The following is a 27,857-nucleotide window of genomic DNA, read 5'->3' as shown; positions in this document are numbered from 1 at the left end:
AAAAATGCTGATGTGGACCCTGTTGCTTCCTGCTCAGATGAGGAACACCAGAGATGTAATCTGCCTTCTGGGGTTTTGCAAGCTGCCCCGCTTTCAGCTTGAAACTGCCACAGAGGCGGTCAGAAGGGGCTGTAGCTGGAGCAGAGAGAAAGCAGCACCTTCCTCCTCGGGGTGTTTGCTCTCGGGGGACAAGGGACATCGGCCCTGTGCAGAGCAGCCACTCTTCCAGACAGCCTGGGTCTTCGGTCTGTCCTTCCTGGGGCACAGGATGGAGGAACCAAACCCGACGCAGCGAGGAGGATTTGAGAGCGCTGGCGTGGGCAGGATTGTTTGAAATAGCGTTCAGTTGGCAGTAGCAGGCGTGTGCTGCTTAGAAGCAGCAGCGAACGTCACTAACCACTGCTCTAAATCTGTTCCCAGCCATCAAGCGTGTTGGGTGTTGGCTGGAGTCTGAAGAGAGGGTGCAAATGCTGCTTGCCCTGGTTCCCTGAAGGGCTGGAGGTGACTCTCAGCAGCCAAGTGCTTACTGCAGGCTGGTGGGCTGCCCTTTTTTTGGGAAGAAATGCATCTTTTCCTCGGTGTGATGCTTCCCGTGAATCGCTCCAGGTGGGACGTCCCTGATCCTCCTACCAGGCTCAGGAGACTGGTCTGACATCTGCCGCTGTCCCTGTGTTGGCAGGGGTGACAGCGGCCAGGCTGGCTGTTCTGGGGAGAGCCGTCGGGGCACACGGTCCTGTCCCCGCTCCCCGAGGACAGCAGCTGGGGTGTCCCCAGGCCAGGGCAGCAGCGGGGTGTGCGCTCCATGTCATCCCCGTGCTGACAGCGCTCCCCGAACAGCGCTCGTCGCCGTTCCTTGGGAAGACCCGGGCTCTCCGGGGCACACCCGCTCTGTAATTACCCGCTGCGCTGCGGGATTCAGGCCGAGATTTAATTAACCGGAGCCCCAGCTGTCCCCTGGGCAGCGAGGGGGGATCCCCGGGGCTGCAGCAGGAGCGGGGCTGCTCGGGCGGGGGGTGGTTTTGTTTCTTTTTTCCCTGTTTCTTTCCTCAGGTAACTCCCCGCTTTTCCCCCGCTGCTGTCCGCCCGCTCCCCGCCGAGGAGGCGCTGCCGCCGCCGGCCCAGGACGCCCCTGAGGTGGCTGCTCGGCGCTGGGCGCCGGCACCGGGGCTGTGCGGGCGGCGGGCGGCGGCGCGGCCCCCGGTTCCCGCCGCGGGCTCCGCTGGGCTCCGGGAGCCGCCCCCGTTGCCAGGCAGCGCCCGCGGCCCCTGCCCCGCCGCGGCCCCGCCCCGCGCTCCCATAGCTACGGCGGGCGGCGGCGGCCATCTTGGCGGCGGCGGGGCCATGAGCGGCTCGAAGGCGCGGGCGGCGGCGGCGGCGGGGCCGGAGAAGAAGCCGCCGCCGGGGAGCGGGGGGGCGCTCAGCCGCCTGCGGGGGCGGCGCGGATCGGCCGATGCGGCGCCGCGGCCGCCGTGGACGGAGTCCGACCTGCTGGCGCTGGAGACCGTCCGGCCCGAGCACGTCCTGGGGCTGTGCCGGGTGACGGAGAGTGAGTGCGGGCCGGGGAGCGGCCCCTGAGGCCGGCAGCGCCCGGCTGGGCTCCGGCTGGACCCGCCGTCCCGGGCGGACACGGCCCGCGCGGCTCCGTTCGTGCCCCCGTGGCCGCGGCGGGGGGCGCGGGAACGGGCCGGGGAGGGGGCGGCGGGGCCGGCGGAGCTGGGGCGGCCCGGCCGGGCGCTGCGCCCGCCGCGCTGGAAGCGGCCGAGGAGCGAGCGCCTGGGGCGGCAGCAGCGCGGCGCAGTTCTGCCCGCAGCTTTGTTACAACTTCCAGAAAAGTTTGGGGGTTTTGGGGTGGGGTTTGGTGGTGTGTTTTTGGTTTTTTTTTTCCGGTTTCCCTCTGGGCTGCTGATCGCTGCTTTTCTCTCCCGGTCCCTTCCCTTTCCTGCTCTGCCACCTGGCACCTAGTGTGCCTTTGTTTCTTCTAGCATCAGTTTCGTCCCTGAAGCTTCTGCAAAACAGTATCTTAATGGAATAGAGCTAGCAAAAAAAATCCCTTTGGTAATTGCTCAGAGATGTTTTGGAACGCTTCTGTATGTTTCCCTTCTGTTCTAGATTATTTATGCAAACCTGAGGACAACATATACAATATTGACTTCACCAGGTTTAAGATCCGGGATCTTGAAACTGGAACAGTGCTGTTTGAAATTGCAAAGCCATCTGCTTCAGGTATGTCATCTAACATTGCAGGGAGGCTTGGGGAGCTGAGAAGTTGCAATGCAAGACCCATTCAAACCAAGCAGAGAGGTCCTTCGGTATGTCCTGGTGACTCAATTCCTCTCCTTCAAGCATAGGACTGAGTTTATCTCTGCTGAGAAACTTGTTGTCATAGAAATGTGAAATGATTATTGTGAGATGGGGGAGTATTATCAACTGCAGGTCTTCCCTTGTTGGCTGGTTATGGTACAGAGTTTCTTTCATGTGCTGTGGCAATTCCAATCACATTCTGTGATTCTGTGAATTGTGAGGGGCCATATCCTGTGAGGTTGAGGGTGGTTTCAGCTCCAGAGCCACCAAAGCTGCACCAACTGTCATAGCAGATCTTTTCTTTATTACTTAGTGCCTGTACAACTCTCAAACCAGTTATTAAACACCTAAGTAATACCCAGCTTCTCCTGATAACACTCGCCAGGCAGTATTACCTTAATGTGTTTGCTATTAGCAGAATAACTCTGAGCTGGTGCATTTTCTAGAGCAAGATGAAGAGGATGAAGATGACAGCAGTGAACTGGACGCTAGCGCAGGCCGCTTTGTTCGTTACCAGTTCACCCCAGCATTCCTCCGCCTTCGGACTGTTGGTGCAACGTGAGTATGAGCTCTTAGAAAGAATGTTTACGAAGTGTCACAAAGAAAGATGTTTACAAAGTGTCACTTCACAGTTTATAACAAAGCTGCGTCAAAGACTAGAGGGAACCCATCTTACACTAAAAATATCAGAGTCTCTCTTTCTGGAACGGTCTGTTGGATTTTTGTGTAGCCTCAGATCCAAGGCTCTGTTCTTCCCAATAGGAAGAGAAGTTTGTCGTCTTAGCTGTTTTTTCCTACTTTTTGCATACAGAGTGGAATTCACAGTGGGAGAAAAGCCAGTATCAAACTTTCGAATGATTGAGAGACATTACTTCCGAGATCGCTTGCTGAAGAACTTTGACTTTGATTTTGGCTTCTGCATCCCCAGTAGCAGGAATACATGTGAACACATTTACGAATTCCCTCAGCTGTCAGAGGACCTTAGTAAGTATCTCCTTTCCCACACTGGGTTGTGTTTTGTGTGCGTACATACGCTCATTTTCTCCCTCTCTCTGCTTGTGGAAGAAGGTGTAATTGGGATGGGCAGGACAGGAAGAGATAGATACAGGTTCTTGGTTTAAGCGGTGTGTAATCTTGACTGAATTACAGATTTGTGCTGCAAATTTTCCTTCTATGAAAATGAAAGCCTAAGACAACCTGTGTTGTCAAGTCACAGGCTGCAAGACCTGATCAGAGTCTCGGGGCTGACATGCCTGGTGCCTAACAGTGTAGCCCAGAAGATAACGAAACCCTTAAAAAGGGATCCTCTTGGTAGCCACACATCTGGTTTCAGCACTTGCTTGTTAGGGCTTGAGCCTCCTGCTTTGGAACAGAACAGGCTCTTCTCCGAGAGGTGTGTGTTTGAGCCTACCAAGATCTCTGCAAATATATATCGCGCAGGGTATGTTTGACCTCAGGGGGTGGATAGAACTGGAGCAGCTGGGCCCTTCTGTGGCTGCCTGGGTGTGGGAGGAGGTGCAGAGGTTGTACCCCAACACTGCTTTGCCATTTGCGGATTGCAGCCTCTCTGGTTAGAGCTGATTGCTGCTCTGCTCTAGTGGTGGCTCTGACGGTTTCCAAGGAGGTCTTGTGTGCAATTACTCCATCCCTCTTTGTTTGCTTTTGACAGAACTTGTCCTGCGAACAGGAAGAATAGGAAGGGGCAGGCTGGAGCTTTAGAAGTGTGCTCAGCAGAGCAGTTTGCTTTTCTTACTTGGGCAGGGCAGAGCATCAGGCTGGTAAATCCAGCAGAATCCTTTTTACCCTGACTTTGGGCTGTCCAGTGGAGTGTGGCGAGCTTTTGAGTGTAATCGAGCTTTCTCTTTCACAGTCCGTCTGATGGTTGAAAATCCATATGAGACCCGCTCAGACAGTTTTTACTTTGTGGACAACAAGTTGATTATGCACAACAAGGCCGACTATGCTTACAATGGAGGACAGTAGTTATTCTGTGTCCACTGGATGCTGTGCTGCCGTTAACTGTTCCAGATGTACAGGAGAGAACTGGAGTTGCTGTCTCGTGCAACAAGACTTCTTGCCAAACCTTTTCTCCTTGCGTGAGGCTGAAAACATTGAAGCAAAGACGACAGCTCATGAAAGTAAAGGAAGTCTCCCTGCGACCACTTTTTTATCTGACACTCAGCATATCCTGGCTCTCAGTCACTATTTCTGGTTACCTTCTGGTACCTGGGTTAGATCATGGATCAGAGACACTGTTAGAAAATTCTTGCTGTTACAGCCTTTATGCTTAGGCTGCACCGTTAGTGTTTCTGATGTTTCACCTATTGGGTGACCACCCTCTTTCAAGAGGTTGGGTTGTTTGGGTAAGGTATTTCTTAGCAGGAAATTTCTCCCTTCAAGTAGCCAGTGACACCTGTAGAGCAGATCTCTTGTTCAGTTGTGTAGATCATTACTTTAGTGCACAGTGGTTTAGCTTGTAGCATGGCTTTTTAGGGTACACCCCAGTATTCTCCAGTGGGAAGGATAAAATAAGAGACTAATCCAGCTTCTAGGCAGTGCAGGAATCTTCCTTCTGGCTCCAGGGCCTGAGCTCCCCCTGAGAACAGCTTAATCTGTGTCTTGCCAGAGATTTCACTAGAGATACGAGATGGGGGGGGAAAGGGGCTTTATCTCAGTTGGTCATTGAGTCAGTCTAACAGCGTTTCTATTTGAGCTCTTGTGAACAAACTGTTGAATTTTGGAGCTCAGGGGTCAACTTTAGAGCTGAAGTTAATCTCACTGTGTTTACCGTTTCTCTTGCTTCCCTTTGTGTAGGAACTTTGGCTCGTGCTGCAGAATTATTGCCTTTTAGATCGACAGTACATTGTCAGTCTAGCTGGGGTGGAGGGGAGTCATCACTATAGCAGGGCTTAGAGTAAAAAGGGAGAATGTGGAAAATCACTTGAAAAATGCATAGGAAGCAGAGCTTCCTGGGCTTCAATCTATCCTTTTAAACCCAAATGATCTGTCAGAGGTGCTGGAAGGAGAGTCAGTGGTGTTGCCAGCTCATTTGCTTTGTTTCAGTTGAGGTATTAGTAGCTAAAAGCTTCCCAGGTGAGATCACTCAGTGTCATGGAGTAGGATTCTCACAGAGGGAGAATTGGCGTGGTTCTCTTGTTAAGTGAGCTGCCATCGCTGCTTGGCCTGCTTAGCTGCTTATTTATGATTTAGGAAGTTCATCTGCCGAGTTAGTTACTGCCTGACCAGCGGGTGAGTTTCCTGGTTGCGTTTGGGATCTGGTGATAGGAATCGGCATCACTCAGTGGGAAGAGCAGAGCCGTGTCTTTCCAGCAGCCGTGCTGGGGCCCAGCTCCTGACCGTGCGATAGCTCGGCTAACAAAACCGTTTTCTACCTGTTTTGCTGGCTCTCAAGACTGGCGGGTTTTTTGTCCCCTCACTGGGCTGGTCAGTCAAGTCTCTTGTATGTGGGAGTTAGGTTGTGTCTAGATGAGAGATGTTTGCTAGTATTAGTTCCACGTGTTCCTTGAGACAGTTGCAACCCAAGTCCTTGGCGCATACAGTTGGTTACTTATTGTGCTAAGTAAGGCTCGGTGTAGTTTATGTTTTAGCAGGATTCAGTGCAGTGGGCATCACAGCCTGGAGCCTGTTAATGCAGACAGCAATAGGAAACCACAGTCTTCACCTCGCAGGTTAATGATGTTAACTTCGGTGTGGAAGATCAGATGGCATCAGAGTGAACAGTGAGAGTGAGTGGGGTGGCAGCCACCAAAGAATCTCCAGCTCTTGGGAAGATGTTTAATTATGATTAACCGCAACAAATGACCTGTTCTGGGTGGAGCATTAATCATGAGCAACCACAACAAATGTCTTGGGAATGCGGAGGAGCAAGGTCTGCATGGTTGAAAGATGAAGAAGGATTCTGCTACCACCAGTCCCCTCCAGCGTCTCCAAAGGCACTTAGCAATCTTGTTTAGTTATTTGAGAATTAGTTAAAGCTGCTTGTAAGGTGGAGCTCGAGGTGCTCCTTGCAGTGGTTGTCTCGGAAGGCCTCATGCTGTGCCCGTGAGGTGGGAAACATTTGTTTTCATGGAAGAACAGGTAGTTACGTGTGACAAGGCAGAACTGCCTGGAATCATGTTTCATCCTCAAGTGTTCTGAGATGCTCAGGATAGTGTCTGAAGAGCCTGCTAGTTATTCCCCGGGGAAGTTTAGCATATTGAGCTGAATTTCTATGTAGTATAAATCCAGGTGCCTTTCAATGTTAGTTTTATCAAATTTTTTGTATGAAGCAACCTCTTGCTTTGCTTATGAGTGTGATGATTCCCATCTGTTTTCTATGTCACTGCGTAAAGATTTGTGAAAGGAAGATTGACTGTTGCCAGAGTGAGCAGCAGAAATTACTGTATGGCCAAATACCAACTTGTATGAGCCGTTCATAGCAGCCAGTGTGCTGCTCTGCACCGTCTGGGTGTGATTTGTAGTGGTGTGGGTGCCATCTAGCCACTGCTTTGTGGAATGCCACTGACAGGAGAGCTCTGCTAAATGTAAATGAGGCATTTGATGCTTATAGGAAAGTGAATTCCTGTCTTTCGTCATTACCCCTGCCAGTAGTGAGGAGAAAAAAGCATTGAAGCAGTTGCTTTCCCATTGGTGAATGAAACAGCTATTCAGCAATAAAAAAAGGAAAACTGGAGGAAAATCTGAAGATGTGCAGGCAGCAGTAGCATTCCTCAGTTTCTAGATGAATTTATTTGCTTTGCCAAATTAGAAGGTCTTTGCCCAAAAAGCATGCTGCAGAAGTCCCTACAAGAGGGCAACCCAGCACTGAAAAAGCTGATTATAATCTAAAACGTCAGGGATTTCCAAGTTCCTCTCCCCACCTTGGCTGCTTCCCTAAGGTTCCTTTTCTCTTAGATGCTTTCTATGAAGTGTCTTCTCTTTGGGGCAGGGATGATGTCTTTGGTAAACGTGGTTTAACAGAGCATCTTCCCTCTGGATTGTGTGCTCTGATGCTTTAATGAGGGGTCAAAGCAACTCATGCCAGTAAGCTAGGAAGAAATTCCAGTGGGATCTCATCCTTGTCAGGTGGATGGTCTGTCCTTGCCAGGTGATGAATGCAAGGGAAGGTACTTTCAGTGTCAGTTAATGTGTGAGCAAGGGAAAAGGTTGCTGTGGAGACAGCTTCTCTCAGGTCGTGTGCTGAGGTGGAAAGAGAAAAGAGTTGGGATCATACTGTGTTCTGCAATAACAAAAAAAGGGACCAAATCCACAAGCTCATGCTAAATTTTTCCAGTATTTGTCCTCTTAGCACCGGGACCTCTTTTTCACATTTTTGAGGCAACTGCTTTGGATCCGTGGCAGAAAGCTTCCTGGACAGCTATTTTCATGATTGAGGAATATGTATTGCACCTTGCGAAGGAAGGACACCTCATCGTACGGACTGGGTACCACTGTCCCTGTCCTCTGGTTTTGGTAGGAAGTGTCTTCCTTTGTGTGTTTTCCTCAGGATTTTCAATGCCTCTTGCTGCAGAGAAGCAGCAGCAGCCTCCTCTCTGGTGCTTGAGGATGTTTATTCCACTTGTCTGAGAGTTCAGGAAGAATAAAACAAGTGTTCAGAAGGGAGAAATGACCAAGGAAGGTGGTGGTGAAGCGGTAAGGTCCAAACGTAGTAACTCCTCAGCTCTGTGTTTCATGATGTCCTGTTTGCTTTCTGCCCTGCTGTCCTCTCACATCAAGCCGCCGAGCCTTGTGCTACCCCAGAGCGTGGCCCAGTCTCGGGTGTAATCCTGGGGCGCGGACGCCGCCGTGTCCCCGCAGCTTTGTGATGGGGACGGGGCTGAGGGCCGGCTGCCTGGCGGAGCCATCGCCTCTTCTCTGCAGCAAGGGGAAAAGCGAACACCAGCAACCGCCGCCCCCGCCTGCCTGGATCTCAGTGCTGTTACAGGACATTATTTGTATCTCGCTGTGGCCTTGGGGCTGCTGTCCCCTCCGGCCGCTCCTCCCGTGGCCCTTCCTGGCAGCAGCCGCGCTGCCCGCGCCCCTTCAGTCCCGGGGCGCCCCCTCCCTCTCTGGGTGCCGGAGGGTCCCTTCCCTCGGCGGCGCGGTGCCCGGCTGCCCGTGCGTTTGTATAAACGTGATTTTGTCACCAGCAATAGGAATAAAAACTCCCGTTTTCGCACAGGCGCTGTCCGGCCTCGGGGGCGTGGCCAGAGGGTGCGGGGGGCGGGACCGGGGCAGAGGGCGTGGCTGGAGGACTGCGGGGCGGGGGAGGGGGCGTGGCCAGAGGGGCTGCGCCGCGAGGCGGGGCTGCTCGCGCCGCTCGCGCGTGCGCTGTCTCCGCGCTCCCTGAGGCGGCGGGATGGCGGCAGCGGCGGCGTTGTTCCTGGCCCGCGGCGGCGGGACCCCCCGGGGTGAGGGCACGGGACTCGGCTTCGCTCCTCCGCGGCTGCTCGGGGGCGCGGCGGGGCACACTAGGGGAGTGGGAAGGGGCTGCGGCCTGCGCGGGAGGCGACGCCCCGGTGCCCTTCAGGGCCTGAGGCGGGTTCCCTCAGCCGCGGCGGGGCCGCCCTTCAGCAGAGCCCCCGGCCCGCCGCGCCCCGGCTGCGCTCCCGCACCCCGCGGTCCCAGTGCTGAGGGAAAAGTGTCCCTCCGGGAGGGCCCCAGCCGCGCTGCATGAGCCCCGCCTCAGCCCTCTCCCCCGGGCGCGAAGGGAACCAGCGGCGCTTCATTCCTTCCCTTCCCAGCGCTGGCCTTCGGCTGCCTCCGCCGGCTGCACACCGTGTACCAGAGCGTGGAGCTGCCAGAAACGCACCAGATGCTGCGGCAGACGTGCCGGGACTTCGCAGAGAAGGAGCTGATGCCCCTCGCGGCGCAGCTGGACAGGGAGCACCGCTTCCCGGCCGAGCAGGTGGGAGGGCCCGGGCCGGGCCGGCTCCTGCAGGGCCCGGGTGGCCGCAGCTGCCCGGCACGGACTCCTGCGCCTGCAGCAAAACGTGCATTAAGCGCTGGCTTAGCAGCAAGTTGAAGTTTAGACCAACTTTGTGGGAGAGCTCTTTGGGTGTGGAGGTTGTAATGTACCCAGGACGTTTTGAGCTCTTTACCTCGCGTTTCTCTGGCTTTAGTGCTACTGAATTTTCAGTTCTCTTACTGACTTTCCTGTGGGCTATAATACAACCGACTTATAAAATCAATTAAATACTTTCGTAGGCTGCACATAACCGTAAAAATGGTTGATAGTGAGGAAGCATAGATGACCTGAGTGCGTTTCAGATGGTTAAGTGATCAGGAGATAGGAGGTGCATGTTGGTCATCATCTAGGGCTGTGAAGAGATTGCAGTTCCAGTCAAGCCTGCGACTTGTCTTGTGGAAAGCGGTACAGATTCAGCTGTACGTTCTGTGCCATGTCGAGCAGACTAACTCATGTGTTTCATTGCAATGAATACTAAGCTCCAGAAAAATATATACTGTTAGGTTAGCCACAAGGCTCCGAGCCAGCATAGTCAGAGGCATGTGAGTTTTGTCAAACACCCCTCTTTCTATTAAAGAGTAAGGAAAGTCATATGCAGTCTAAGGAAAAAAATACTTTCCTCTTTATTTCACTGTTCTTATCTGAGAATTTTACATTTGATTTTGAGTCTTTTCACTTGAACGTGTAGAGACAAATTCAAAATGTAAACTGTGTTTATTGAGATAAAGCAACATACATAGAACTAGTTGCTGTCTTTTGTTCATCCTCTGGATTTGATGTGAAGGACTAGTGTTTTGGGTGCCCATAAAGGAGGGAAAATATTTGTTTAAAAATTCCTCATGGTTCCCCTTAAAGCAAGTAGAGGCTGGTAATATGCTTATTTCTGCAACACCAAAAGCCTGACAAATATAAAAGCAGAGAAAAGCTTTTTTTCCCCCTCATGTATGTTGCCAAACATTAACAAAAAAAGTAGAGTGAGACAGTCGGTGTTCTGAAGAGCTTATGGTTAAGAAGCCAGGGGTACAGCTGAGGAGCTTGGGGTGGAATAATTTGGAATGTAACCAACAATTAAGTTTTCTGGGAAGCAAGACCTGGCTTTAATGGGACTGGAAAATCACCTTCTTGCAAACTGTTCTGTAGGTCATTCATTCTGTAAAATTCTTTCCTTGTGCAGTCCTAGGCTGAAGCTCAGCAGACTCACAGGTAAAGTTCTAATGATTTTTATCAGATAGATTTCCCATTGAGAGCTTCCAACTGAGAGGAGACATGCGAGGGGAAAAGCGTTGTTGGGAGGCTGGTGGGGTTGTATCTCCCTATTGCACCTTCTGAAGGCTCCCTCCTTCCTGGTGCTGAAGAGAGCTATTTAAATAAGCAAGAGCCTCGTCTTATGCAGCAGTGACTATGTACAGCTCTTGCTGGAGTCATCGGGACCTGGGGACACTTACCAGTTTGTATAGTCAGATTCCCATTTCACCAGGAGTTGTACACATCTTTTCCTGTGTCTGTAGCCCTGCTGTGACCTGTCTTTGTCTCCACGTGTCTGCATGCATTTGCTGGGACACTGGTGGTGTAGAGGGTCTTATGTCTCTGCTCCCTCCATGCAGGTGAAGAAGATGGGTGGCTTAGGGCTGCTGGCTATGGATGTGCCAGAGGCGTACAAAGGATCAGGCCTCGACTACCTGGCCTATTCCATTGCTGTGGAGGAGATCAGCAGGGGCTGCGCGTCCACAGGTGTCATTGTCAGCGTCAATAATGTAAGTGTCTCAGGTTATGTGTGAAGGACAGGTGCGGAACTGGGGCTGGTGTCAGGGCATTATTGGAGAGGGGTGTGTGGGAGAAATGGGATCTGTTCCTGTGGTGGGTTCTGGTGTGCTGGAGAGCACTTAGGCTTTAGGGAGTTACTGGAATCCTTGTACCTTCAAGAGGCACTAACTCAATTCTTAATTCTTAAAGTCTCTGTATTTAGGGCCAATACTCAAGTTTGGCTCTGAAGAACAGAAGCACCAGTGGATTGCTCCCTTCACCAGCGGCGATAAAATTGGCTGTTTTGCCCTTAGTGAACCAGGTGATGTGACTGTTACCCTTCATGTTGCAAATAATGTAGAGTGGCTTCTTTTCTTGGTCAGGTTTAGGCTGGGCTCTGGGTCTGTTAAATTGTAGCAGTTTGCAGAAATGTGGTTTGTAGCAATTCTCTTTAAATGAAGTCTCAGTGCCCAAGGTTTTAACTGCCATGCCCGTGGTCCATGCTGAAAATTTTAATCTCCTCAGGGAGCGGAGATCTGGAGATGGGCATATCTTAGGCACATTGGCCTTTCCCCTTCCTGTTTGGGCCCTCTAGGAGGGACAGTGCTGACACCCCCGCAGTTACAAGAGGTGCTATGAGCTGATGGGGGGGCTGCGGGCTGGGGGTGGGTTTGTACCCCAGGCTGCTGCTGCTTTGCCTGAGTGTCATTTGCTGGTGCCTTGCTCAGGAAATGGCAGTGACGCGGGTGCAGCATCCACGGTGGCACGCCTGGATGGTGACGAGTGGGTTCTGAATGGCACCAAGGCCTGGATCACCAACGCCTGGGATGCCTCGGCCACTGTGGTGTTTGCTACTACAGATAAATCCCTGAAACACAAGGTATGTTCAGTGGGGCAGGCAGGAAGAAGGGGCGGGAATAAAGGAGTTGTACAGCTCAGCTCTTTAGAGCCATGCAGGCGTTGAGCAGAGGGGCTGATGTGCACTGGCTTTATTCTGTCTTGGCTTTCCCTGCCCTTCTCCTGGTTACCTACACATGCGGCTTCTATGAAAAATGGAGGAAGCGTGTTGACAGCCATTTAAGCAGGAAGCTGGCACCATTCCTAAGAGTTTGGGTCTTGTTGCAGGGCATTAGCGCGTTCCTGGTTCCCATGCCAACCCCTGGGCTGTCACTGGGGAAGAAAGAAGACAAGCTGGGAATCCGAGCCTCTTCCACCGCCAACCTGATATTTGAGGACTGTCGGATACCCAAGGCCAACCTACTGGGGCAGCTGGGAATGGGCTTCAAAATTGCCATGGTAAGAGATGGATCAGGCTGCAGCTGTGGTTCTGTAAAGCTGTAGTTCCCAAGTTTACCATTTTTAAAACCATTTTCAGACTTATGATCACTTTGGTGAGAACCACTAGCATAAGCTGTTCAGTGTAATGTTAAGCAGTTGACCCTTTTTGCCGAGGGGGAAGAAATCATTCGTAGAGCTTGATGAATCACTAATTTAACACAGATCTTTGACAGAGCTTTTTTCGTAGACTCTGTAGAGGTTCTCAGATGAAAGAGTGCTGATGCCGCTGAGGTGCTGTGTCAGCAGGGGTGTCGTATTTTAATTTTTCTCTTTTCCCAACCCTCTATGCCTCCAGTTTGTAATCACAAATAAATACTTTGGCAGAGGAAAGCTGTCCCGGTGGCACAGGGCAGCATCTGGATAATGTCTAAAGGCGAATGAAATCTGAGTTATGGCACATGTGTGACTTCTGAGGAGGAGCCTGGCAGCCATGGAACAACACGTTCCCTGCAGTGACGCGCTCCCCCCTGGAAGTGTTCATTGCTCTCTCTGTAGGGGCAAACCACCAATTTTTGCCCTGAATTTCTGAAAAAAGGCTGAGCTCCCTAGAGACCAGCCCCTTCCATTATGTCCACAACTAAAAGAACACATCAAGTCACCATCACTTTTTTTTAAGACACTCAGCCCAGGACTGAGTTTGCTGTAAATTCTTCCTGTGCATAGTGAGACAGGGAAGTAGTTAAAAGACAAAATGGGCAAGTGTTTGAGGTAAGTTAAATTATTGACTTGATTCACGTGTCATTTTGAAAAATGCTTGCTTCAGTGAGTGTGCTAGTGATGAGGGCAAAGAGGAAAACTGACCAGGTTACTTTTTTTTTTAATCAGTTAATGTAAAATCAGCTGCACAGTGAGTGGGGTCTAGCTGAACCATACTATTGTGTCCCTTCCAGAGCAGGTGCTCCTCATTGTGCTGTTTCCCTGATTTTGCACCTGCCCGTGTTTCTCTCCAGCTAATAAGAAGCAATACCCCCTGTTTCTGCTTTCCTTCTTGTACCCTTGGCTTCTCTCTGCAGCGACCCAGTACATTTTATAGCTCTCTAGTCCTTCATAACTGGGAATATTCTGAATCAAGGAGACCTGAGCAGAGGATAGTAAGGCTAGAAGAGCTTGCCAAGCAAGAGCAGAAACGCAAGTGTACTGGTTTTTGTCAAGTATGACTTAGCACATATTTTGTGTCTTTGACAGCAAACTTTGGATGCAGGAAGGATTGGTATCGCCTCACAGGCGCTTGGCATAGCACAGGCAGCTATGGACTGTGCTGTGGATTATGCTGAGAAGAGAATGGCGTTTGGGTCGCCCATCACAAAGCTGCAGGCGGTGCAGGTACGAGCCAGGTGGCCAGGGCAGCTGCAGACAGTGCTGGTGCTGGTGGAAAGTTCATGTGGGCTCGCGGGCATGGCTTCAGGCAGGCAGTGCACTTTGCACAGTCTGTCATAAACAAGGTAATTTCTGTTTTCAGACACTGTTAAAACTGTTGGCATGGAGCCACTCCTTTTCTAGCAATACTGGCCTTGGAGTGGGAGACTTGTGCTCCAGAGGCCACCACCTGGAACACAGGCAGTGTTTGTCGTTGCAGTTTAAGCTGGCCGATATGGCTGTGGCCTTGGAGGGCGCACGCTTGCTGACCTGGAGAGCTGCTATGCTGAAAGACAATGGGAAACCTTTCACAAAGGTATTTACAACATGATATTTATCTAGTCGTGACAGTGCTGGGCACGGGCCCAAGGCAAGAAAACCGCGCTATGTACAGCATCAGCGTGTTCAGCATCGCTGCATTCAGTGCACGCCCAGCCAGTGCTGAGGTGTTTAACCTCAGCCTGCTGGGCTGGGGCCTGGTTTTAGCCAAGGAGAGAGGGGTGGCCACTGTCACCTGGCACCAGTGGTCAGGCTCACCTCTCCACGGCTGGTCTGTGGACGTTCCAGCTCCATGTAAAAGTGAGGTGTTCTTTTTTGTGAGAGCTGCACCCTCAGTGATGTTTTCCTTCTCCAAAGGAAGCGGCGATGGCCAAGCTGGCTGCATCAGAAGCTGCAACAGCCATCGCTCATCAGGTAACTACTTCAGTTGACATCTCTGCTGTACAGCATGCAGAAAGGGAGTTTATGTTGTTGCAGAACAGGTGCTTGGGGAAAGTGGGATGGAATTTACTAGATTTAAAAAAAAAAAAAAAGGCTGAAGCTGGTTAGCACAGCCATCTTGGTGGATTTTGGGGTGGGAGGTGCGCAAGGATTTATGCTGGCCTGTAGCAGTTGTATTATTGAAGTCATCTTCTGCCTGCTGCTGTCCAGGGCGGTGTTAAAGTTTTGAGTGGGATAAGCGATGTGGGAGGGAGTGTGATGCACCAGTCAGTGCCAGTAGTAAGTTTACAACATAGCAAATAGTGCAGGACCTCTGGTGTCTGCATTTATTTTCCACTGCCCTTTTATTTAAGAGTGTCTTAGCTGAACATGGATCACTAACAAATAGCTCTGAAGTGATTAATTCTTTGTCTGGGACATCAGTATTGCTCTTCCCCAGTTCAAATCCAGTTTGTTCCTCTGCAGAAGGGCTGCAGTCATCCCCATGTGTGCCCCCACCAATTATACTTGCAGCAGGCTTAGCTCTTTTTTAAGTGGCTCTGAGCTGTTGAAAACTAACTCCTTGCCCCCACTTCCTTTCTAACGTGCTACCTTTGTTTCAGGCCATCCAGATCTTGGGCGGGATGGGCTACGTGACAGAGATGCCAGCAGAACGCCATTACCGTGACGCTCGTATCACCGAGATCTACGAGGGGACCAGTGAGATCCAAAGACTGGTGATAGCAGGTCAGGTGCTGAAGGCCTACCGGAACTGAAGAAGCCAACGAGAGCAAGACGCTGCCCTGAAGTGCCTCGCAAAGGTGCACAACAGCGTTGAGTCTTGGCCCTCATGAACAAGGCTAATGATGGAAGTTTTCCTCAGGACTGAGTAACTGACCGTCTTGTTAAAGTGTGCTGATTCTTCTTTGGACAAACTCTGGTGCATGGAAGGCTGTATCTAGGCTTACAAGTGATGGCTGCGAGTGCAGGAAGGAGGAGGCAACCTGTCCTTGTAGGAGAGCGTAGGTATTTTCCTAAACCGGAACACTGGTTTTGTTTAGTAGCAGCAAAATGACTTTGCTGGTCAGTGAAGTCAGCAGCTCTGTTTTGCAGGGATTTGTCACTATGTGGTACTCAATAACCAAGTTAGAGGCACTGAGAGATGGGGCCCGTGTGCCCAGTTCCAGGCTGCAGGTTACACTGCCTGTGCTGATCTGACTAATGAATTTCAGGTGGGGGACTCCTAATTGGATACTATGGGCTGTACTGGGGTAATCCTTGCAGCAGTGCACTCTTCCCCACTTTCAGCAGGAGAGAAGCCAGATAGGAGGACATGGGTACTACCTGTGCACAAAGAGCTCTTGCTACAGGCTCTGGTTGCTGGCAACATAGATGGAAAAACAAAGGTCAGGACAAAAGCCCTTAGTTTTGGCCAGCAGAGCCCAGCAGTCTGCTCACTCAGCCGCTTCTGAGTGTAGGTGTAAAAGCAAAGGACAGAAAAGCTGCAGTGCCTGAGACTGATTTAAAAGAACAAAACAAACTCCACTCTGCTCCCAAAGCTGCTTTATTCTATCAACAACTACCCAACAGGAAAGAAAGAGCATGAAGTGGCAATAATAGTCTTTAATTGCTACAAGCTTTGGGCAACAATGAGGAAAGGAACAGATGACATAGAAAACCTTACCAGGAAGCAATAGCAGTAGCACATATCCTCCACCAGTTATCTTTGACAAGGATTTTAGACGATTCAGCAGTCAAAAGGAAAGCTCTAAACTCAGGAGACGATGGAGAGGATTAAGACTAGAGCCTGTATGGTCTGCCCCTTGTCCAAATGTCGAGTACATTAGAGGTAAATGGTTATTTCCCTGTGGTATGTTATTTAATTTGTGTGGACAGAAAACCATCAGGATTCTATTATGCATCAGAGAGCAGAGAAGACAAATAAAACCTGATTTTAAAGGACCTCTGGTCCCCACTTTTTTTTTAATGCAAATGTGAATTCATTGATAATATTTTCTTCCTGCCACAAGACACAGGAGCACAAACTGGTACAGTGAGTGTTTGCTAGTGCAGACATCCCAGGAATATAAATAATTCCTTTGCAGGGCACTAGAGGGCAACGGTCCGTTGGGGCCAAGAAACCTAAGGATTAACAGAAATAGCCAGGCAGTGCATTCAGCAGGAGTATTTCTACTGGAGAGCCATTCTAGTGACTGTGAATGTGTTGTAAATTACGGAGGGCTTCTAGGAGTGAGACGCTTTTCTTGATTTCAGCCCATATCACTGCTTCAATGATTTCTGGCTGCTGCTTTCAGATCCGCTTTCAGGCTGCTCCTCTTCAACATCCCGCCTCCTTCCCTTACCAATGCGAAATGTTTGCAGCTTCTCTTCTCCAGAGCGAAATTGCCCTGTACACACACTGTGCCTGACCTAAGGGGAAGAATAGTGGTGAAAACCTCAGCTGACAGAGAACACATCTGAAGAACCTACAAACTGGATGTACCCAATCCACAGAATACAGGGGGCACTAATGGACTGGTTTTGGGGGAAGCCTGTGATTAGAACCTGTTTTTGGGAACACCTGGATAATGTGCTGCCTCAGTATAACAGCTGCATCCTTGACTAACTTGCTGAGTGCTGTGCCTCTGCTGTAGGCTGTGTCAAATGACACATCATCAAGTTACAAAAAGGGTGGAGCTGGACAAAAATCCCTGCTCCAGAAAGAGCCTGCCAGTCAGGTTCCTGGGCCTAGGAACATCTTCGGATACTATCAGAGTTCCCTTTTGTTATTACCAAAAAACCCCCATGGTTTAAAGTGCAAAGGCTCTTGAACAAAAGCTCTCCAGTCCCTTGTGCTGCCACAGGTCTAGAGCGGGATCCATGACCTTTAACACACCACTACTCACAGCACTGTTTTGGGGTAAACAGCCTGGTTACGCACAAAGCCTGACCCAGAGCTGGCTTTTCTCAGAGCAAGATACCAAGAGCTTAATCCTCACTGCTGCTGAGAGAATTCTGGCTATAATACATGTGTTTGCTCCTCAGGGCTGTTACAGAAGTAAACTGCTGAAAGTGCAAAACCCAAACAAGTTTTGCAGGGAGCTGTTACCAAGAGCCACCCCAGACAGCCCTAACCTGGCTTGGCCTGGGCAGGGCTGAGCTTTCCTTGGAGAAAAGGGTCAAGTTACAGGTGAAGCCAGAAGATTTTATCAATCTACAAGCTCAGCCAACGCTGCAAAGTTGGAGCACCAAGCTGGGAAAATCAGGTCATAGATAAACTGGAAGCAGCTGGGAAAGGAGATAAGCCACAGCTACGCTTTTTAAGGGCATTGTGGGTTTTGCCCCAGCAATGCTGTACATGAAACTGGTTATGCGGCAGCTGCTGGGGATGAAACAGGGAGCCCTAGCTTGAATCCTTTCTTAGGAAACAGTTACAGTAACAAGGAGTTACCTTCCTCCTTCACCACCTTAGATTTGATATATTTTATTTCATCTATAAAGCTCAGTATCTTCACTGAGTTCCTGACAGACTAAAGGAAGAGATGAGCTGTTCTGGGCTGTCACAATTAAATACATACAGGTGAGAAATACTTAACTCTTTCTGGGGCACACAAACCTGAGCCACATCCTCCTTGGCTTGTCCCCCACCAAGAATGAGGCGCTGACTGAGTCTGGATCCCCATCTGAAGCATCTGCCGTCCTCACAGCACAGTGGGATGGGGCTCACCTCTCAATTTCACACAATTTTGAAAAAACAGAAGCACCATCTCAGCCTTCCAAGGCTAAGCAGTGTATAAAATGTTTTATAGGACTCAGCTGAAATTGCTGTAAGTATTGTTTTCACATCAGAATAGTTGCCTCTACTAGTCTTTTCTAACAGTGTTATAGATAAGAAAAATAAGACAAATTTTGATTTCAAATTGAAATTTTGTTTTGCCTGAGAGCCCTCGTTATACACACAGACCTGGTGACAGTCACATGTTCAGGTTATGTTGGAGATCTTGGAAAGCATGAAAAATACCCCATTTGCAAGACATTTAGAAGTACAAAAGCAAAGTACCTGTAAGAATAACAAGAAGAAGAAATGGAATAGAGACAAGAAAACGTGACAGTGTTGTAACTTGAATGAAAAATGCAGTTTACTACTGTTTAGCTAAAAATTAATTTCAAATGCCACTTACTACTTTTATAGAAGAAAAATCCTTGGGAGCCTTCACTTCCCCCTCCAAGGAGGTCAGTACTGTCAGTCTGGATATCCTAATTGCCTCAATGACTTCTTCCCCGTCTCAGAACAAAACTTATTTATTCACTCAAGAAAGGAAACGTTCATCTCCGCAAATGGCTTCTGAATGTCACACAATTGAAACTGCAGCGCGGGCTCCTGGGGTGGGCTGGGCACAGGTTGCTCCCAACAGGTCCGTGCAGAGGACAAGCAGCACGTGTTTCTAACACACTTCACCCCCACTGGCTGGCCAGACACCACCAGGTCATTTCTGAACCCGTAATGTTTGCAACATTAAGTGTGACTTTAGGGAAATTTCAAAATACAAACAGTAAAACTTCTAAGCTGATTATTGCCAAAGACACAGCAGAAAACTGACTCCAGAGCTGTTAAAACTGACTCCAGTCACCAGGTTTGTACATTACAGTTCTGGTTCATGTCCTGACAACTTTGCTATAAACATGCTCTAGTCTATCACTTTTTTGCCAGTGTCCTTTTACCTTCCTACAAGAAAGCTTATGTTAGTGAAACAATTATTAAAATTTTTTTTTCTGACAACTTTTCAGAAGAAAGGGCAGGTGGTTTGGTGATCTCACCGCAGGACTTTGTGTCAAGTAGCTTATTCAGGAGTTCAACAAAATGTTAAGACTGAGAAAGCATCAACAACCGTACCAAACCCAACAGGGACAGGGAAGCCAGGGCCCTCGATGGCCTCCAGAAATCCAAAGGACCCAAATCAGCTGGCACAGTTTCATCCTTGGGCTGAGAAGACACGTAATCAGCCAGACTGTAGAAACTGCACAGAGGGAGCCCAGCAGCTGAGGAGCGAGGTAGGAATTTGTTTTTAATTTCCCTGAATGCTGAGGTTGCTCTAGACAGGAGAGCTGCAGGACAAAGCTTTGCAGCTTTAACTTGCTCCAAAAACCCAGGAGAATGCTTCTCCCTCTTGAAAATGCAATAGCTTTGTATTTAGAACAGTTACGCTTAACCTCTGCAAAGCACCAAAATCGTGGCGGCTGCTGTTTCACACCCAAGGGGCAGCAAACGCGTTTCAGCCCAGAGTTTCTCACCTGGCAGGTGGGAGCCTCTGCCGGGCCAGCTGGGCCGTCAGCTCCGTGTGGTCAGGAACAGTCGCTTGTAGTTACAGCTCAGGCTCTTCTCTTGGTGCAAGTCAGAAGGTCGCATTGTTCAGGAGGTAAATACAGCTTAAAAAGGAAGGCAAAGATCTTTCTGGAAAGCTAAATTAATTCTCATTAGGCTTTTGTCCATTAGCACTTCTAAAACTTTTTCCAGAACGCTCTTTGAGTGTAGCAAATCATTCATAGGCATGCTTTCCTGGCAGGGACTAAAAAATGCCACTGCAAAACAGAAAAGACCATTCCAAAGGCAGGAAGGAATGGAAGATAAAGTAGCAAACTGGATCTAGAAATGTTATTCCAGTGCTTGGAACCTCTGAGGAAAACAAAAGTGTCTTCTTTCTCTCTCTGAATATTCTCATCAGTGTTTTATTCACCTTAAGTCTGAGGTATGTAGTTGTAGTTAAAAACTGATGCCTTTCTTTTGTCCCAAGCTGACTGCAAGTCTGGGACCTAACACCTGCTGTGAACAGTAAAAGCAGATTTTTAATTAAAAACTGTTTACTTCATTAAAAAGTGACAGTTACCTGATGATGAGCATTGCAGGCATATGATAGAGGAAATGATTTCAATGAAATGAAAGATATCAACTGGGGAAATAAAAAAAATACTTGCCTGAGAAGAGAGGAGGAGGTTAATTTATGACAGTACATGCCCCTGTCTGCACACAATTTTCTGCTGTGCTAAATATGCTTTTCTTGTAACAGCTGACAGAGCAGAAAGGACCAGAGGTTTCACCAGAGCTTCCTTACCTGTTGTAATGAAGCCAGACCCCAAAGTAACGTCACTGTTCCGTCAGATTCACTCTTAAACATTCCCGTTCTCCTTCCAGTCGACTCTCAGTTATCAGCATCTAGCAAACTAACGACAGCTACGAGCTGTCAGGAGAGCTCCCCAAACCCATTTTCACAAAGTATTTTAAAGGAAAAAAGTTCTAGTTACCTCAAGGAAGCCTTTTAGTCAATAAAATAACAGAACTGAAGCTGCTGGTTTAAAAAAAAAAAATTAAAATCCACATTTTAACAGGCTACAAGTACAAAGCAGTCAACACACAAACTCCAACCAGTCAAACAGTAAAGGACAGTTTTCTTTTTTCCTTGTTTTTTTTTTCTTTAAGGGGCAGGGGCATGGAAAAAATACAGCACACTAATGAAACAAAATGCAAAAAATACAAAAAAATAGAAAATAGAAAAAATGTATTTACAAGTGATACATTACTATGATCAGAAAGCACAAAGACAATTGCTGCTATAATACATGCACTGGGTCAAGAAGGAACTACTAAAAACCTGCAAGGGAGCTGTTTGTAAAAAAGAAAATTAAAAAAAAAAAGAAAAAAAAAAGAAAAAAAAATAGACACCTCCTCCCCCCTCAAACAAACAGGGTTGGGTTTGAACTTTTTTCTTCCCTAGTTTGCTACATTGATCAAAATCAAATATCCCCTAATGTCCATGAGTACAATCAGTACAAACACTACACGTGGTTTTAAACTGCAGGTTCAGTTGTAGGAGGGGGGAAAAAACAGCAGCTCATTGTAGATCCATATACAAGAAAGCCATAGTAAACTGCTCTACATGCTAAAAATTACAGCAAGCCCCCGTCTGCTACATAGCATGATCTTAGCAGGTTTTCCTTTGTATTTATTCATATATATATCTATATGTGTGTATATATATATGTATAAAAATCGTGCCCTTTTTCACTGCAACATGACATCTGGGTGGAAATGTAACTTGTTACAACAAATTTTTATATGGATACTGCAAGAAGTCACTCAATGTCTGTGGATTTAATAAGTAACCTCACACCACAGGAAATATTTAATAAATCAAAAAACCCCAATATTGTGACAGAAGACCTTCTGTCTCAGTTCTTTTCAAAACCCAAGTCCAGCAGGAAACTGGTCCCAATGTACCCGAGGGTTCTCTGAAGAAGCTTCAGTTTGCTTAACCGTTTTTTCTTTTAGTGTTCACAAGTTTTTGAACGACTTCAAGCCGTTTTCAGTTTCAAGTCTGTCTCTTCCTCTCTCACAAAGGTAATAGTCTGGTACTAATCCATCTGAGCGAGGAAAAGAGGAAAGTGGCTGCAGCTGCACAAAGGGTCCCCAATTCCACATCTGCAGGGAGACATGGAGTCACATGGAGCTCCAGGATCTTCGCCTTTCTCTTCTTTTCCTCCTTTAACACAAAGTCCTTTCATATGAGTCCCATATTGGTACCTTGCCAAGTACCAGCCAGTCCAGCTTTAGGAGACGACAAAGCCACAAGTTAAAGTGAAAAGGACCAAGGCAGAAGTTCAGGTCACTTTCTCTCTGTTCCATCATACTTCCAGGAAACGGGAGCTGCTGGACTTGGAGTGGAAAGGCTCAGACCACATGCGACGTAGATCGCCCTGGGCAGGGAAACAGCAGAAGGACCAGGCCCTCAGAAACTTTAAAGTCCATTTAGAATTCAGATTTTAAAATGCGTGTATAATTGCAAGCATGTCTTAAAGCAAATCTGTTCTTCACCTGTTTTGCAAGTTACGATAAAGACAGTAAAAAATAAATCCTTTCCCTGTCAAGCTAGAACATCTGATTTGGGCAGCAGATCCACCTAAAATGGGTTTCTGATGGGAAGGAAATATTTATGCAGGTGGAAAATTCTGCCCTTTCTTACGCTCTGCTCTGCAGAGTGTTTCAACAACAGCCCTGTAACAGGAGAGGTTACGTTTTAAAACTTCAGTTCGGAACAGGTGACTGGAAAGAGGTAAACAAGAATCTGCCTCTTCAATCTCTGTTGGACCTTTGCACACATGTTCTTTCATGAGCAGCTGGGCAAGGACAAATTCATTTATTTAATTAAAACAGCATTTCATACTTCAGGATTTGGTTAGTTTATAATTAGTGGTACTTTATGTACATAAATTATCTTCTCTTTCAGGAACTCTCAGCTACTCAGTCCTCCAAAATGAACCTTCACCCAACAGCAGCGGTACCTTAGCTCCGGGCCAGGGCTGTTAAGGAGCAGTAAGGACACGCATCATCCTCAGGAGAACTGGTGCTCAGAGCAAGAACACCCAACCCGCCTTCCAGACGTGAATGGATCATCCCGTCTTACCTTTAAATAGGCCATGGTGAGGAGCGGCAATAAAGTAAATGGTACCAAATAGAGTAGGGCAGGCTGGGCTGCCCGGTGAATACGAGAAGCTACTGTTGCAGTTAATAGACCTGTAAAAAAAAAGTGACTGTAGTTATCTTTAGGTTACATATGGATGTTCTAATCATTTCATCCACACGTGGCTCCCTTCCCTACCATTTTAAGAGAAAGGCTGTGGAAAAGTTACTTATCTGCACTTCACTTTTCCTGAATAGATTTAAACCAAACAAAGGAGTGAAAAAATAGTAGAATACCAAAAGTAGAGGAATTCTCTAGATGAATCATCAGGTGTACTCTTGCACAGCATAATCGATCTAGAAACTCCGGTATTTTTCCCACAACCCAGGTATGAGCTATGACACCTTCTGTGCTAATAAAGCAAAGTATAAAAAGTTGCTAACAAAAATACACTGAAAATCTTTCATCCTCAAAATACAACAAAAGAAATCTTAAAAAGACGACTCTGGAAGGGTTTTTCTCCCTAGACCGTGCCAATGAAACCCAAGGAGAGGAGGATTTAAAAAAGAGCATCAACAAAACATTCTCTCAAAGCCTCTTTACACTTACTTTCATCATCTTTTAAACCTAATACAATAATCTCCCTTCTGCCCACTAAGCGGCTATCCATATTAAACTAATTACTCACCTACAAAATATCCAATAAGTGTGCAGTGAAAGTAAGAAACCTTCTGCATACGTCCAGAGATGTTCCCTGGTCCTGGGGCACCACAGGAATCACTGTTTGCTTGTTTTTTGTAGTTATCGTAACGCAGGACAAAGCAGAGCAGAAGACCTGGCATCACAATATCTCCGATCCCCAGCATGGAGAAGTGGCTGCCTGTGGAACTGGAGAACAACTGAAATTGGGTTCATGCCCGGGACAAAAGGTGACCAGCTCTAGACTCCTCCGCTTTGGTTCTGAGCTTCATTTTGCACATCCCTTCTTTCTAGTAGCAAACCTTTACACAGTAGAAGCTAAATGCTGGATACTGAAGATTTTTTCCTCAGTGATTTCACCACCACCTCAGCTCAGTTTTAAACATACCCATTTTGACAGTAATGCCATCTTGCTCCAAACCAGCTTATTTCTACCAGTACTGTTTAAGCTGCTTTTGCTCTTAACTCACTCAGTGAAACAGATCCATCAACGCAGTATTTCAGTCTTCTCTCTTCTAAGCCTTGATGGGAGGTACAAGCTGACCATTTTATCAAATTGTTGGACATGTATAGACACTGCACCTTCATTCCCATGTACATAGATCACCTCTAATACAAGGCAACAACTCAATTTATGGACTTCTCAGATCTTTGGTCTCATGCAGACAAAACACATTGAAAACTACAGTCTCACCAGTCTCCCAGAAAAGAGCAAATTGCTAAGCAGATTAAGAAATAAAATTGCCTGTTATCTTAAATCCAAGATCTTTCTCATTAAAATAAAGCCAAATTAAGTTATCACAAAGTTGACTAAATAAACTATTTTGCTTTGATCATTGTAGCCAATCAATGCCTAATGTCTGCAATTTCAGCATCCCAACATCTAAAGAAACAAGAACAAACAAGTCATCATAACGTACAGCCTAACTGCTCACACCCCTCTGGTTCTGAACCCGAGACACCAAGGACCGCCTGCACCGGGAGCTGTGGAATCGCCTCCCTCCAGCACAGCACGACCCGGTAAGCGCCCCTGCTTAGATCCATTTCTAATGCCCTTCCCAATCACTTGCGATCATGCAGCAATCAAGACTATTCTGAGGTTACAATAAACCTCAGGTCTTCTGCTTGTAAGCATTAGGTCTTAAATCCTACGACAGCAGTTGTTAAACTGCAGAACTCACACAGATGGCAAAAAGCGTACCCTGTTCTGAACAAGCCACCTTTTAACCTAATTAGGATCATTTCTGCATCCTATGAGTCGAGTCAGCAAATGCAAAGTGTCCCATCCTCACTACTCATTATAAGCCTTTTTATCATGAAGAGGCTGTGACTAAACAGGGAACTAAGCTGATATTTTCCAACAGAATTAGTGCTACTATAAGTACAGGAAGGGAAATTTTTTCTTGTATATACTACTGTAAAAGAACTGCTGATTTTACCTTGGAAATACAAGTTTACCAGGCAGCGACAGACGGGGAACATCTCTACCCACATTTGGTCCCAGGTGGAGTTTCCGGGATAAAACGTCAAGGGGATTATCAGCAGGTTGTGTGGCCACTTTCACCATAACATTGCTGTTAAAGATGTAGGCAGAAAAAAAGACCTACGGAGCAGGGAAATCATCAGAAATTACAAACTGCAATAATATAGAAACTAGAAGCTGCAAGTATTTTTGCTTCGCTTACTTAAGAAAGAATATTGTCCAAATGTTCCATATTGTATATATGATGATAAAAGGCAAAATATATTTTAAAAATTCAGGTAAAGTTTTCAACACTGTTTATCCTCAAAAATAACTGGAGTATACTTTCTGATATCAAGATATTGATCAATAGATAGAGAACCTTTGGCAAAGGATCTGTCTGGACTACAAAGGCAGGTAACGGGATTCTGAAAACAAGAGAAGGGTGGAAAGCGGAGAAGAGGTAGGTACGGTGCTCACTCCTGAACAGAACGATGTGACACGTGTTTCAAACCGGCCCCTGCGCTGCAGCTCATCACACGGGGAACTGGCTGCCAGAGCTGTCAGCTTGGCGCTCGGTGTTATGCAAAGGTAAACCAAACTCCCTTCACTGTTACAACGTACATTCTGTCAGGTTTCTAGTAAAAGTGTAGTATGATTTAATGCCAGCCATACTGGCTGCGAATCAGTTTGCATTCCTGTTCCATGGCTTTCACTGCTAATAAGAGGTTGGCGCATGCGGACTCTGCAAGTGTGGGTAAGGCTTTGTGTTTACTTGGAAATGCTTGTTCTGATCTTCAGCCAGCCTTTCAAAATTTGAGGTCCGATTTCTTTTTTTAAATAATATGCCAAAGTTGAAATATTCTAATCGTGTTTCCACTTTTGCCAACAATTAGCAAGGAAATCATGCTGCATCCTGCTGCAGACTTTAACGTCTCAGAATGGAGCAATGAAGCTGATCTTCTGGCTTTGCCAGATTTCATCAACTTCGTACTAGTACATTTCATGTAAAAATGGCCCAAGGCCAATTACAAATCCAAAGGATAAAACCAGTTTTAGCAAAACCAAACAGAACACTTACCCAAAAGACATCATAAATTAGTAACCCAGAGAGTAGCAAGCAGGAAACCTTCAGGCTGGGCAGCCGAACAAAGGCTATCATTGCAACACACAGGCCCATAGCCAGAGCTACAAAATGCAAACACATAATTAGTTCATTAAAAATAGCAAAACAAAAAAAACCCAAAGCCAATACCTGCCCCCAAAATCATCCCAAAGAAGCCTCTGTTTCCACCTGTGCAGCACTGCGTGCACTAGATGACTGCCTGCTATTCCTAGATAGTGAAATTCCTCTTACCAGAGTTCAGAAAAGTCAAAATACATTCAGCAGCCAACTGTGAACATGTCCCCAAGGAAGCAGAAACACCTCTGCAGGCACAACTGCCCGTTCCGCTCAGCTTCCACTCCCCACCACAAAGAAATGTTTCCGTGTCTTGTGTCCTAGAGACTCTCCCCTGTAAAACACTTGTGTTCCAGCTAAAAACAGAAGCAACAAGACAACTTCGAACTCTTTGTGCCCCAGACATAAACCTCTACTTTTGCACTATTAGGAGGTTTTCTAGTAAATGCATAAAATAAATAAAATCCTTGACTCATAATTCAGAAATAGCATGGTTACGTGACATGTTAGAACACGATATGACAAAAACCCACTCAAACCGATCTTCTGCTTGGGCAAGACTGCGTAAGACTGCCCAAACCCTGACAATGAAATGTTATCGTTTAGATACACAGGGATTTCTCAACAAGAAGAATCTATGTGAAAGCCTGTCCACCAACGGAAAAAAACATATGGGCAAGTCTTTACCTAACCCCTCTCCCAAGGGAGAGTTTTCAGCCCGATCAACAAGCTGAACAACACGGCGCAGCTCAGACGATAGTTCTGTTCCAAGGGGAATTTTGTCAGGGTAGAAAACTAAGATGTTACCCTAAAAAAAAAAATCCCAGTCTTCACATTTGTGTTTTCCTGCTTCTTTAAGCCTAGCCTTAGGTACCAGAGATACTCAGCTGACAATCAAGTGTATTTCAAGTGTTTTCAGGCAAATCCCTAAAGAGATAATTAAAATTAAAAAACTTTAAAAGTAAATCGACTTTCATCTATGATATCAGTATATCTACAAGGAATAACAGAGTGCTGTTGGGACCAGATTTCACGTAGGTATGTAGACATTTGTAAAGAAAATGTAGTTGTTTAACAGGAGACAGAATTTGTAAAAAGTTATAATCCTATTTTGACCAACTGAAACTGCAAGGAAAATGGATTCATTAGATATACACCTACCAGCGCGACAACTTGACCAGGCCAAAATTTACAGGTTAACCTTTGAATTGTCACGCTATAATTCTGCAGTTGTAAAACTACCCTACGCTTGCCTTTCACCTGAAAGATGTGGAGTTCTTCCATCAAATCACCAAGGAAACACTTCCATACAGACTCAAGAGAAAAAAGTGGCACCAACCACCTGCCAGCGTGGCTGCCCAGGGGCTGCCTCCCAGGAATGACTTTGCCAAACCCACCTTATCTTTTGAGAACTGACAAGCTTAGCACAACACTAAGTGTCAGGGCTGCCAGTTTTAAGGAAGTAATGGGACAAGGTGAGTCACCATCCCTGGAGGGGTTTGACAGATGCAGAAATGAGGTTCTCAGGGACATGGGTTAGTGCCAGAGTCCGGTTATGGTCGGACTCGATGATCTTGAGGGTCTCTAACCTAAATGATTCTATGATTCTACTCAGATAAAAAGGTACCGTAAATCCTCCTGTGTAACTGTAACTAGCTA

The 27,857-nt window shown here is 47.4% G+C and overlaps 3 protein-coding genes across 3 annotated transcripts in view; 2 read left to right on the top strand and 1 right to left on the bottom strand.

Moving 5' to 3' along the window:
• Nucleotides 1-1,322: 1,322 nt before the first annotated feature.
• UNC119B (unc-119 lipid binding chaperone B) lies at nucleotides 1,323-8,463 on the top strand. Its single transcript, XM_065646730.1, has 5 exons — nucleotides 1,323-1,546; nucleotides 2,110-2,223; nucleotides 2,748-2,859; nucleotides 3,113-3,285; nucleotides 4,172-8,463. The coding sequence occupies exons 1-5, from the start codon at nucleotides 1,342-1,344 to the stop codon at nucleotides 4,282-4,284; spliced, it is 717 nt and encodes a 238-aa protein (XP_065502802.1). The 5' UTR covers nucleotides 1,323-1,341; the 3' UTR covers nucleotides 4,285-8,463.
• A 143-nt stretch (nucleotides 8,464-8,606) lies between these two features.
• Nucleotides 8,607-16,366, top strand: ACADS (acyl-CoA dehydrogenase short chain). The gene is made up of 10 exons (XM_065646662.1): nucleotides 8,607-8,711; nucleotides 9,045-9,208; nucleotides 10,873-11,022; nucleotides 11,222-11,333; nucleotides 11,740-11,891; nucleotides 12,137-12,307; nucleotides 13,535-13,672; nucleotides 13,926-14,021; nucleotides 14,342-14,398; nucleotides 15,028-16,366. Exons 1-10 carry the CDS (start codon nucleotides 8,660-8,662, stop codon nucleotides 15,178-15,180), a joined length of 1,245 nt encoding a protein of 414 aa, XP_065502734.1. The 5' UTR covers nucleotides 8,607-8,659; the 3' UTR covers nucleotides 15,181-16,366.
• Nucleotides 16,367-20,991: 4,625 nt separating this feature from the next.
• SPPL3 (signal peptide peptidase like 3) overlaps nucleotides 20,992-27,857 on the bottom strand; it is a 57,604-nt gene continuing 50,738 nt past the window's right edge. Inside the window, exons 7-11 of the mRNA XM_065646112.1 lie at nucleotides 26,100-26,206; nucleotides 24,996-25,159; nucleotides 23,546-23,745; nucleotides 22,861-22,970; nucleotides 20,992-22,153 (exon numbers count right to left, since the gene is read on the bottom strand). Of these exons, the coding sequence (XP_065502184.1) occupies nucleotides 22,082-22,153; nucleotides 22,861-22,970; nucleotides 23,546-23,745; nucleotides 24,996-25,159; nucleotides 26,100-26,206 (653 nt within the window). The 3' untranslated portion in view covers nucleotides 20,992-22,081. The remainder of the gene's footprint in view (nucleotides 22,154-22,860; nucleotides 22,971-23,545; nucleotides 23,746-24,995; nucleotides 25,160-26,099; nucleotides 26,207-27,857) is intronic.

The sequence above is a fragment of the Caloenas nicobarica genome, chromosome 16 (assembly GCF_036013445.1).
Source record: "Caloenas nicobarica isolate bCalNic1 chromosome 16, bCalNic1.hap1, whole genome shotgun sequence".
Classification (NCBI taxonomy): Eukaryota; Metazoa; Chordata; class Aves; order Columbiformes; family Columbidae; genus Caloenas; species Caloenas nicobarica.
This window is presented reverse-complemented; position numbering and strand designations above follow the sequence as displayed.